This window comes from Felis catus, chromosome A3, assembly GCF_018350175.1.
Source record: "Felis catus isolate Fca126 chromosome A3, F.catus_Fca126_mat1.0, whole genome shotgun sequence".
Taxonomy (NCBI): Eukaryota; Metazoa; Chordata; class Mammalia; order Carnivora; family Felidae; genus Felis; species Felis catus.
The window spans coordinates 13937878-13951007 of record NC_058370.1 but is presented as its reverse complement, the minus strand read 5'-3'; the positions used below and the strand labels follow the sequence as shown (position 1 = coordinate 13951007).

At 47.0% G+C, this 13130-nt stretch overlaps 1 protein-coding gene across 1 annotated transcript in view; it reads right to left on the bottom strand.

Moving 5' to 3' along the window:
- Positions 1 to 13130, bottom strand: part of ZMYND8 (zinc finger MYND-type containing 8) — a 125509-nt gene that overhangs the window by 47352 nt on the left and 65027 nt on the right. The window contains 1 exon segment of the mRNA XM_011280734.4: positions 10146 to 10627. Coding sequence (XP_011279036.2) covers positions 10146 to 10627 — 482 coding nt within the window.

Genomic DNA, 13130 nt, shown 5'->3' with positions numbered 1-13130 from the left:
CTCACCTGCTCATGCAGGCTCGCTCGCACCTGCCCTCTATCAAATCAGTATTTTAAATTTAAAAAAAAAAAAGGAGGAAAGGGAAGCCAGCAGGCAGTCCCACAGAGCCCTGCCCCCTTGTGGTCCCTACAGGGAAACTTAGCAAGAACACAGGCAAAGTCGTTATTTTTGCAATTCTGTAGTTAAAACATAACGGGAAAAACAAGTCTTTAATTTCACAAGCACATAAAGTTTCCTCTGTTAATAAAACGTAATTATTGAAGGTTTAAGAACTATGTTCTAAATCTTTTAATTTAAACATAGCACCTGGATATGGCAAGAATAAAGGTGTTTGGAGAACACTGGCTCCCCATGGAGTCTGGTTCACTCTCCATGCAGCCAGCAAAGGGCAGGAACCCCCTCACGGACATCTGGGACTAAAATGCTTCCTGTAATCAGGGAAGGGACAGCATGGGGTCACCTAGCAACCCTGGGTTCCAACACGCAGAACTCTCCTTGGGGAACACGCCGGCCCCTGTCCACCCCAGAGTGCCACACGTCCCCCCCTCCCCAATTTGTGAAACACTATGTACCTGCCTCGACCTCCCCATATCAGTTAACGCTATGACCACTCACCTAGATGTTCAAGGCCAAACATGTCTAAACTGCCCTAATTCCTCCCTTGTTCTCCTGCCCCAATTTACCCCACTCTTCAGCCAGGGCCCTCCCTGCACACCACTTCCAAAATACACCCCCAAGCTCCCCCTGGTCTCCATCCCGGCTGCTATCAGCCTAATGCACACATTCTCAAAGGCAGTTCTGGAGAACAGGGGGGTGAAAAACTCTCTTACTCTTTTTATGTATAAAACACAGACACATGCAGTACATAAAAAGAAATACAGTACTTTGAAATTTCATGCGGGTCCCTTCCTAGGTATAAACCCAAAAGAACTGAAAAGCGGTACTCAAATCTTGCTACACCAACGTTCATCGCAGCACTATTCACCAGGGTTCAAAGGTGGAAACAATCTGAATGTCCACCGACGGACAGACAAACTCTGGAGTCCTCGGTGGAACGTTTACTGAGCCATAAAAAGGAATGAAGGTCTGATGCATGCTGCATCATTCACTGAAAACATACGCTCTGTGAAAGGAGCCGACATGAAAGCCACATTTTGTATGATTTGGCTTAAATGTAATACCCAGAGCAGGCAAATCCATACAAGTCGTGTGCAGACTGACGGTCACGAGGGGTCGGTGGCCAGGGAGTAGGGGAGTGCTTAATTACTTCACGGGGTTTTATTTTGGAGTAATGGAGATGTTTGCTTTCAAATGGTTAATTTTAGGTCATGTGAATTTCATCTCCATTAAGGAAAAAATTCACAGGAGACTGTTGGGGGGGTGGGGTTGATTAGGGAATGTCTAAAATGGCTCCTTATGGGATGAGAAAGAAAAAATGGCTGATAAATACTGCCCGTGCCTATCATTTCCCACCAAGAGCCTGTAAGAGCTCCCATGGGCCCCCCACCTCCTGCCACAGCACCCCTATCCCGGGGCACCCTCCACACCGCAGCCAGGTACACAAACCACGGCTCCATCTAAAACCATCCAGAGGCAGGGTATCTGGCTGGCTCACTCAGTAGATCACATGCCTCTTGATATCAGGCTTGTAAGCTCAAGCCCCCACATTTGGGTGTAGATACTTAAAATTAAAACCTTAAAAATAAATAAATACATACATACATACATACATAAAACTATCCTAGAGGTGTCCTATCCCCCAGAATAAAATCCAACCGCACATGCGACCCTTTCCTTTCCTCATTCAGGAATCTCCAGCCACACGACCTTTGTGCTGTTCCTCTAAGGTCACATCTGCTCCTAACGCAAGCCTTGACACTCCAAGAATTCCCCAGGATAGGCCCCCACCCCCACCCCGATCATACTGGCTGGTAACCCTCCAACACCACCCTCAAAGCCCTTCCCCTGCTGGCCTCACCCAAGGGGGCCAAGTGCCTCTTTTTACCATCTCCCCTTTGCCGTGAGCACGTCAGCTCCAGGACAGCAGGGTCCCTGCCAGGCACCTGGGACACGGCCCGGTGTCCGAGAAATTTACAGGATGAGCAAATACATCAGATCATTAACTGAAGAATGAGGATTCCATTTCTCTTCTCACCACAGAGGTCAGGATAAGCAATAAAGAAACAATAAGAGCAACCAAAGAAAACCTTCTTCATAAAAACACAGCCGTTTCTGTTTAAATACTCTCGATATTATGCAGCTACTAAAAACAAGGTATGCTAAAAGAATGATTAACAATCCAAACGAAACACATAAATGAGCATTGGGGGGGGGGGCGGGTACAAATGGTCAATAAACATGTGACAGATACAGATACAGATACAGATGGATAAAGATAGACGTGGATACATTTATCTCCACCCTACATCTTTTCCGCATACGTGATTACCTTGTTTCAAAAAATAACACCTAGTGTTGAGGGAAGGGGAATACTCACTGGAATCGTAAAACCTTTTTAGCACAGCAATTAGGTGATGCTGAAATTACCCAAAATTAAATTTATAAATCACACGGACGGTAAGGTCCAACGCTGAGTTCACCCCCTAGATATACGTGTCATGTGTCCCAGACACAGTATGCACACCAGAAGGTTCACTGCAACAGTATTTATGACAGCAAAAAGGAGATGGAGTATAAATGTCTGTTAACTGAAGACTAGATAAGTGAATCAATTAATACCATACACCCCTAAAAAAGAATGACACGGATCTGCACAATCTAACAAGGACTGCTCCCCGCAGGTATGTGTGTGGGAAAGAGAGAGGTAAAAATCAAGTGCGTACAGAAGTGCCCACAATATGTGTAAATGTTTATCGAAAACACACGCATAGCTTCAAATGAGTGTATACATATTTTTGGTAGTAGCATACTCCAGAGTATAAGAGAGGCTTAACGAGGAGAAAGTTTCGGGAACAAACGACCTTTTTTACACCCGTTTACACTGCTTTAATACTGCTAGGTTGTGTTTTATGTTAATTTTAACCATGTAGGCTCACCAATGTTAAAAAAAAAAAAAAAAAAGTCAACTAGAGTTACTTAGATGATGGGTCATCTTGCCCGTTTAAAACTACCTCTACTGTGGTTTCTGTTGTGGGGGAAAAATCTTTAAAACAGGTGTAAAAATATATTTCTTAATACAGATAAATGTAAATGAAGGGGGCGGGGATTTTGGAATTCTCAGACTCCAGTGAGTTTCAATGGATATGTTCTCGAAAACATGAACTCTGGCTTTGTATATGGCCACCGGGACAAAAATGTGAAACAGCAGGCTAGCCAAAAACACCCACAATTTTGGGAATTAGAAAGCTAGCAGAGATGTCCATACATAAAATGTGCATTAAGAAAACAAATCAGATGGGGCGCCTGGGTGGCACAGTTGGTTAAGCGTCCGACTTCAGCCAGGTCACGATCTCGCGGTCCGTGAGTTCGAGCCCCGCCCAGGCTCTGGGCTGATGGCTAGGAGCCTGGAGCCTGTTTCCGATTCTGTGTCTCCCTCTCTCTCTGCCCCTCCCCCGTTCATGCTCTGTCTCTCTCTGTCCCAAAAATAAATAAAAAACGTTGAAAAAAAAATTTTTTTTAAAAGAAAAAAAAAAAGAAAACAAATCAGGGGCGCCTGGGTGGCTCAGTCGGTTGAGTGGCTGACTTCGGCTCAGGTCATGATCTCATGGTCTGTGAGTTCAAGCCCCACGTCGGGCTCTGTGCTGACAGCTCAGAGCCTGGAGCCCATTTCACATCCTGTGTGTGTCTCCCTCTCCCTCTGACCCTCCCCTGTTCATACTCTGTCTCTCTCTGTCTCAAAAATAAATAAACGTTAAAAAAAAAATTTTAAAAAAAAAGAAAACAAATCAATGTATCTGTTCAAAACCTACCCCTTCACACGACTTCATAAAACCAAATTTCTTCCCCTAAGAGATGTTTCCCAAATGCCTTCGTTCACATGCCCCCAATCATATCTGTCGTCTGCACGTGCTGCTTACACCCTACTGACTGACAACTACAACTATATGGACAAGCAGAAAGGTGTCAAGGAAAGAATCTTCCCTCGAAAGGAGAAGGCTTAGTGTGATCCACTCGACCACAGAACATTACGATGGCAATTATCAATGGGATTTATACATTTAAAAACCTTGACTTGAATTCAAGTCATGGTCCCAGGTTCGTGGGTTCGAGCCCTGACACAGGATTCCTCACTGAGCGTGGAGACTGCTTGGGATTCTGTCTCTCCGCCTCTCTCTGCCCCTCCCCTGCGCACACACACACACACACTCTCTCTCTCTCTCTCTCTCTAAAATTGAAAAAAAAGGAGGGGGCACATGGGTGGCTCAGTGGGTTGAGTGTCAGACTCCTGATTTTGGCTCACATCATGATCCCAGGGTCATGGGATCGAACCCCATGTCTGGCTCCACACTGACCATGGAGCCTGCTGAAGATTCTTCTCTTTCTCCATTTGCCTCTCTCCCCTGCTCACGTGTGCATGCACGTATGCGCGTGCGCGCGCGCGCGCACACACACACACACACACACACACACACACACACACACTCCCTCTCTCTCAAAATAAATAAATAAATGTTAAAAAACTAAAAGTTTAAAAAAACCTGAAGGAACACCCAATTGGTCTGTGGGTTGTTTTTTTTTCTTTTTTTGAGAGAGACAGAGAGCGAGCAAGTGACCATGAACAGGGGATGGGCAGAAGAGAGAGAGGGAGACAGAGAATCTGAAACAGGCTCCAGGCCCCGAGCTGTCAGCACAGAGCCCAATGCGGGGCTCAAACTCACGAGCCACAAAATCATGACCTGAGCCGAAGTCAGACGCTTGACCGACTGAGCCCCCCAGGCACCCAGGAACACCCAATTCGTAACCCTTGTTACCTCTCGGGGTATGATTATGTGCTATTCATTACACAATATTAAAATTTGAAAGCCACAGTTTACATTCAGGGAAAAAAAGGACACAAAATGCGATGTAGTATATTGAAGAGCTTCAAACCTGAACATGAAGCATCAGAACTTTGCTCTCAGTGCTAGAAGTCCAAAGCACGGCACGTCAACATCAGGGTTCTCAACAGAAACTGGAGGGGCACCTAGGCCCCCAGGGGCAACGTGGCGGTGCCTGAAGACACTTTCAGCTGCCCTCACTGTGGGCAGGGGCGTGCTACGGGCATGAAGCGAGTGGAGGCGGGAGTGATGCTATAAACCCTGAAGTGAGTGCACAGGGAGGCCCAAGCAGACCGTCGTCCAGCCCAAGCCAGCAGGGCAGAGATCGAGAAACTCGATTTTAAATCATGCTCGACATTTTCAAAAGCAAAAAGACATTTGGAAACACTCGTTTCGATTAAGCTTTGACACGGATGCAAATCCTTTTGTAAAGCCGTAAATCTTGCTCAAAGGAAGAACTAATCGCCTTTGAAGTCACAAATAATTGAATCAGATTTTATACTTTGATGTACAATTCACGAGTGCGGACCAAACCCCATCATTTATTATCTACGTTTATAGGATCCTGGCCTGTGCTAAGTGCTATTCTGACTCCATGAAACAGGAGTCTTAGAATTAAATTAGCAAAAAATGCCCCTTCCCTCCCACGCACCCCGGCACTCTGGAGGGGCAGAGGCAGAGGAGCTAGTGATTCAGCGCCAAACTTCCTCTACTTATAAAGCTTCGGAAACAACCTCCATCTTCAAAGGGCAGTAGCTTGCACAACTCTTGGCGGCTTGCACAGATGAGCCACACAGCAGAGCATCACTGGACAGTCTACGACAGGACAGAAACTCCTATTTTGAAGGACTATGTGACATGAAAAATATTCAGAACACAAGGTTAAGCTTAAAAAAAAAAAAACAAAAGGGGCGCCTGGGTGGCGCAGTCGGTTAAGCGTCCGACTTCAGCCAGGTCAATATCTCGCGGTCCGTGGGTTCGAGCCCCACGTCCGGCTCTGGGCTGATGGCTCGGAGCCTGGAGCCTGTTTCCGATTCTGTGTCTCTCTCTGCCCCTCCCCCGTTCATGCTCTGTCTCTCTCTGTCTCAAAAATAAATAAAAAATGTTGAAAAAAAAATTTAAAAAAAAAAAAAACAAAAAACAAAAAACAAAACCTCAGGTGCCCAGATGGTGCTATCGGTGGAACATGAGACGCTTGATCTTGGGGTTGTAGGTTCAAGGCCCACAGTGGGCGCAGAGCTGACTTAAAAAGTGGGGGGGATGGGGCGCCTGGGTGGCGCAGTCGGTTAAGCATCCGACTTCAGCCAGGTCACAATCTCGCGGTCCGTGAGTTCGAGCCCCGCGTCAGGCTCTGGGCTGACGGCTCAGAGCCTAGAGCCTGCTTCCGATTCTGTGTCTCCCTCTCTCTCTGCCCCTCGCCCGTTCATGCTCTGTCTCTCTCTGTCCCAAAAATAAATAAACATTGAAAAAAAAAATTAAAAAAAAAAAAAAAGTGGGGGGGGCGCCCAGATGGCTCAGTCAGTTGAGCATCTGACTTCAGCTCAGGTCATGATCTCATGGTCCGTGAGTCCAAGCCCACATCGGGCTCGCTGCTGTCGGCACAGAGCCTGCTTCGGATCCTCTGTCTCCTCTCTCTCCGCCGCTCCCCTGCTCGTGCTCTCTCAAAAATAAACAAAACATGGGACGCCTGGGTGGCTCAGTCGGTTGAGCGCCCGACTTCGGCTCAGGTCATGATCTCACAGTCCGTGGGTTCGAGCCCCACGTCAGGCTCTGTGCTGACCGCTCAGGACCCTGTTTCGGATTCTGTGTCTCTCTCTCTCCCTGACCCTCCCCCGTTCATGCTCTGTCTCTGTCTCAAAAATAAACGTTAAAAAAAAAGAAATTTTTTTTTAAATAAAACATTAAAAAAGAAGAAGAAGGAGAAAAAGAAAGAAAAAAATCTCAAAACTGTCTACAACAGATACTGCAAACGAGCCAATATGTAAAAGTTGGGGCAGTCCACATTTAAAAAAGTATCTGAGGCTTCTCTTGAACCATGAGAGTAAGACAACAGAGCCCACATTCCCACTTGGCAAGAACCAGCAGGAAGGCCCCCAGGGCCCTTCAGGAAAGGCATTCCTCAAGAGCATTCTGACAGGTCAGGTGGTGGTCTGTTAGTGGGGTGTAAGGAGTTCGCATCAGAAGAGTAAGGACTGCTGGGGGAGGTACATACAAGCACCCACCCGTGTGTCATCAGGAAGAGTGTTATTATTTCTGCTCTGTGTTGTTCAGCCCAGTGACCACACTTCTCAGTCTTGCTCGTCTCCATACCTGCCTGATCCCTAGAAATATCTGTTTTCAACTGAATAGTATGACTCCTAAACCAACATAGAAAAAAGTCCTGGAAAGCAGCTCTTCCTGCCCGCGCGTCCTGTCCCCATGCTTTAATAAAATCATCTTTTTTGCACCAAGAAGAAAAAAAAATTAAAGTCCTGGAAACAAGTATCCAAGGGCTGACCGGGAGGTGGAATGATGTGTGACTTTAGTTTTATAAATAACAAGTATTGTATGACAAGGATGTACTGTTATGACAAAAGGAGTATCCAAAGACGTTTTCCCTTCTCCCTAAACAGTAACCCCTAGTGCAGCTACAAGACCAAAGGACTGTTCGTTCAGAGGGTGCTGACAACCCCTGGAGCTATAACTCGTAGCCGAATACATATTCATGGCTGAAGTCGAGGTCCTGCAAGCAAATATTGCCAAAGGCATTGATTTAGGCCAGGACGTCTAGATCAAGGGAGAAGCAGGACAATCACTGAGAATATAAACCGCTTTGATCCATAACCAGGACACCATGGGCAAAAGGCTTCTGGTTGAGCAAAGTACTCCTGAGAAAACTAAATCAAGTTCTATAGATTACAGACACCTGACTGAGTTCCTCCACACGCCCGCGAAACAAAAGGAAGGTTTCTAAACTCTCATAAAAGTTTTAGTTAATAACTTATTTCAGTATGTTGCTGGCTACAAAATTTTTTTTGCTAAAACTAATACGACTTTTCTATCCTATGACGATCTTTTTTTTTTTTTGAACACTATTTTGGATAAATCAAAATCTCATCTCAATGATACCCTCCCTGTGGGGCATTTCAGTAAATATTCCACTTCTCCTTGTACCAAACGCTATTGTCGCTGCTGACAGCAGAGGGCAGTAGGGTGCAATGAAAAGAAAATGGATGTAGAATCAGGATCTAGCTGTGGGCACAGGCGCCTCCCTCCGCTCTCCACAGAGACCTCAATTTTGCCCCCTGTAAAATGGGGAAACGGACTCAAGAGTTTCTTCTAACTAGGTCTGTAACAGAGGTTAGCAAAAGGACCCATGGGCCAAATCTAGCGTACCACCTACTCTCATATTGCCTACAAGGGTTACTTGCCATTTGCAAATGGTGGAAAAATCCTGAAGGGTTACTAGAGTTCATGAAACACACAAATCACATGAAATTCAAATTTCAGGGTCACAGTCACATATTGCCTATGGCTATTTCATTAATACAACAGTGCTGAATATCTGTATAGTTGTGAGGGACAAAGAGCCACAAAGCCTAAAATATTTACTATCTGGCTCCTTACAGAAAAGGGGACAACTGGTGAGATTAAAACGATTTGGGGAATCACCTTCTCTACACATAGTACTCACTGGCTGCCTAACTCATAATCCCCAAATGATCCAAGCACATACTGGCAACAGGATCATATTTTAGAAAAAAGGACTTTAAGGGGCGCATGGGTGGCTAAGTCAGTTAACGGTCCGACTCTTGAGTTTGGCTCAGGTCATGATCTCACAGTTCATGAGATCCAGTCCTGTGTCTGCCTGGGATATTCTCTCTCTCTCTCTCTCTCTCTCTGCCACTCCCCCGCTCACACTCTCTCAAAAATAAATAAACACTTATAAATACATACTAAAAAAATAATAGGGGCACCTGGGTGGCTCAGTCGGTTGAGCGTCCGACTTCAGCTCAGGTCATGATCTCACAGTTTGTGAGTTCGAGCCCCGCATCGCACTCTGTGCTGACAGCTCAGAGCCTGGAGCCTGCTTCCAATTCTGTGTCTCCCTCTCTCTCAGTCCCTCCCCCACTCGTACTGTGTGTGTGTGTGTGTGTGTGTGTGTGTGTGTGTGTGCGTGTGTGTCTCAAAAATAAACATAAAAAAAAGAAAAATGAGAGTAAACCCATTTCCTTGTGGAAGTAATAGATCTCTTAAGTATTTAACAGACAGCCAAATAATATTTGGGTACAAAGAATTCAATTTAAGTCACCATTCCTTTCCTCACACTGGACCAGCGCCCCCTCGCATCAGCTCTCCCAATCCGAATCTGAATCTGAATCCGTATAGGCATTTGCTGAGCAACCACCGTAAGAAATAACGTAGCAGCCAACATCTTTGCAACGCTTACTTTTTCTGGCACTGTTCCGACCCTCTGTGGACACGTCTTCATTTAAGCCTTAACAAGAACCTATGGGTCAGGTCTGTTATTACGTCACATCACAGATGAGGAAACTCAAGCACCAAGACATTAAGTATCTGACCTAGAGCCACGCGGCTAGTGAGTGGGAGAGTTGGGATTTGAGACCGGCAGCCTCATTCTGAACCACTCGCCATTCTACAGCAAGTGTCAATCAGGGCAACCAACCTGTAAGGAGCGCTCTGGGGAGAGCACACCTTATTGCCGACCTTACCTGTCGCTCTCACACTGGAGCGCTAAGTATCGTGAAGGTATGGTTTGGATAGAAAAATAGTCTTTCGATTGAAGTAGCATTCCTGAGAAACAAACTCTTAGGGGAAGTTTTGCTGTGATAGCCCAAGAGGCGTCTGCTCTCAACTCTCAAGGATTTCTGGCCACCTCTGCCCCACTGCGAGGAAGGACCTCCATCTGGCCTTTGGGGACCGATTTTCTCCGTTCTTGATTCCTAACAGCAAAAATCCCTCTGGGTCACCCACTTAAAATTTTAAATGTCCTCCACTGGAGCAAAACCCCATAGAGGTCCCTTTGATTCTGAGACGCTGGCCAGCCAGAACCCGACAGGTGTGGTCCCCACGGAAGCCCTCCGTGGCAGGGGACCGCCCCCCCGCCCCCCACCCGCCCCCGCCTCTTCCTCTTCCTCCGCGGCTGACCTGTGCTCTTGTCCAGGAAGTCCATGGACTCCTCACTCGCGCTGAAGTGGCTCGACGTGGCCTTCTTCTCGGCGTCCTGCTCCACGTCGGAGCCCGTGTGCACGGAAGAGTTTGTGCTCATGGGGGAGCGTGGTATATCGGACAAGGAGATCCGACGGCCCGTGCCCCCGCTCAGCATGGGCTTGCTCATCAAGATCTTGGGGGACGCCGTCATGTCGAAGTTGAGCTTGACCTTCTCCTGCTTGTCTATCTTGGCAGCACCCGCGCTGGGATTGCTGGGATCGAGCAGCATTTGGTACTGGCTGTTGGGCGTGTACGGTGTCCTGAAGGGAGAGTAGTTAAAAACCCCGAACTTCCTGCGGATGTTCTCCACATACACCTCCATCTCCTGCATTGCACTGTTGAAGATGCTTTTCGTCTTTTTCACAGAAAAAGGAATTTCTTTGGACATGAGGTAGCAATTATTTATTGGAACCCAGGCCCTAGGAAGTGCAGAAGAGAGAGCTGAAGTCAACTTTGGTCCTTTCAAAGATCCTTTTATTTATTTATTTTTTTTTGAGGTTTTTTAAAAATTGGTTTTCTTGCGGTAAGTTTAAGAGAACCACACGCCCTATTGTTAACGTAGGCACGGCTTTATTCATCGTAACGATAATTTTATGCCCGATGAGTCTATCCCCATTCTACACTGATTCTACAAATTTGACTATTTTATTAAATACCTCCTCTGAGCGGAATTCACGCAGTCATTTTGTCTTACTGTGCCTGGCTGCTCTCCCTTAGCGTCGTGTCCTCCAGGTTCAGCTATGTTGTCCCATCTTTTTTAAGGCCGAATACTATCCCATGAGATCTATCTACCGCGATTTCTTTATCTGTTCATCTGTCGATGGACATTTAGGGTGTTTCCAGGATTTTTTTCCTTAACGCAACCAAATTAGCCTGGTATGTCTGTCGACCTTCTTAACTCCATACTCCATTCTTTAAAAATGACTTGGGGGCACTTGGGGGGCTGAGTCAGTTAAGTGTCCGACTTGGGCTCAGGTCATGATCTCGTACTTTGTGGGTTTGGGCCCTGCTTTGGGCTCTGTGCCGACAGTTCAGAGCCTGGAGCCTGCTCTGGATTGTGTGTCTCCCTCTTTCTCTCTCTGCCCCTGCCCTGCTCACGCTCTGTGTGTGTGTGTCTGTCTGTCTGTCTCTGTCTCTCTCTTTCAAACATACATACATACATACATACATAAGACTTGGTTTGGGGGCTCCTGGGTGGCTCAATCGGTTGAGCATCTGACTCTTGATTTCAACTCAGGTCATGATCCCAAGGTCATGGGATCGAGCCCCATGTTGAGGTCCATGCTGACTGTGGAGCCTGCTTATGATTCTCTCTCCCCCTCTCCCTTTGCCCCTCCCCCGCTCATTCACTTGTTCTCTCTCAAAACAGAATTTTTTTTTTTTAATTTCTCTCTTTTGAGACAGAAAGAAAGAGCACAAGCAGAGGAGGGAGAGGCAAAGAGAGAGGCAGAGGCAGAATCCCAAGCAGGCCCCACAATGTCAGCACGGAGCCCAATGCAGAGCTCCAACGTATGAACCGTGAGATCATGACCTAAGCTGAAATGAAGAGTCAGAGGCTGAACCAACTGAGCCACCCAGGTGCCCCCCGCCAAAAAATGTTTTAAATGACTTGGTTTGAATGGTTAACACATGATTAGCCGTTAACACTTAATAGACATGTTCTCATGACAGAATGTGAACAGCGATCTTCACTAAAACATTAAAAAGCTCATAGACAGGGGTGCCTGGGTGGCGCAGTCGGTTAAAGCGTCCGACTTCAGCCAGGACACGATCTCGCGGTCCGTGAGTTCGAGCCCCGCGTCGGGCTCTGGGCTGACGGCTCAGAGCCTGGAGCCTATTTTCGATTCTGTGTCTCCCTCTCTCTCTGCCCCTCCCCCGTTCATGCTCTGTCTCTCTCTGTCCCAAAAATAAATAAACGTTGGGAAAAAAAAAAAAAAAAGCTCACAGACTTAGTCATTTTAATCCATTAGAAGAATAATAAATCCCCTCTTGGCTCTGGGTGAGTAGAGAGTAAGGAACCATCACTGCTGCCAGGACTGCACCTCCAAAAAAAGAACTGGTCCCGAAGCCCACTCCTCTGCCTTCACACACAGTTTTCGCATCTCTCGTAAAACTGGGGTTCTACGAGGCACTAGAAGGAAACACCGGAAAACCGTAAACCTGAAAGGAGGTGCCTGGCTTCGATGTGAGAGAATTCATGTGGAAACTAACCAAAGGACAGCCTCCACCCCCCATTCTCGGCTGGTTCTGCCTGCCTGCCTCCAACCGCCCACATCCCAGCATGCTCTGCGGAGACCTCACGAGGCCATGAGCTGCTTTTCTGGGATTGGTGGCCGAGCGGACGCAGGCAGGAGAGGGCAGTAGAGCCGACCACTGCTCCGGGGTTTGGACAGGAGGCAGACCATGTGACATTCGATTCCCCAGCCTCCATCCCGTACGTATAGCTGGGAATCCAGCGGGAATGAACATTCCCAAGGAGGCCTTTTGGATTTCAAAGACCATAAAGTCAAGCCAGACACAAAGTGATGGGAGCAAAGTGGGCTGTGGGGAGGTAGAAATGCCACAACCAGTCCAACGCAAGCACCGTCTACACGGGAGCGTCACAAGTGCCCGTGCTGGAATCTGACCCCCACACCGCCGAGTCTTCCAGCATTTGAAAGAGAAGCAAAAAATATGGACTACTTAGATTACATTCTACCCACGTTCTAACAGCTGGAATCTCGTTCCTATTTTGAAGAGAAAACGGCCCAGAGAAATAAAAGCGTGTGCGTGGGGTGAAATTCAGGGCAGAGGATGGAGGTTTGCAACTCATGGTGATAACTAGGCCGTGACACAAACTAAAACCAAACACCCCCAAAATATCTAACTGCTCTCTCAGCGTGCGGTAAATTACCAGCTTCTCATCACCCCAACTAGCTGCAG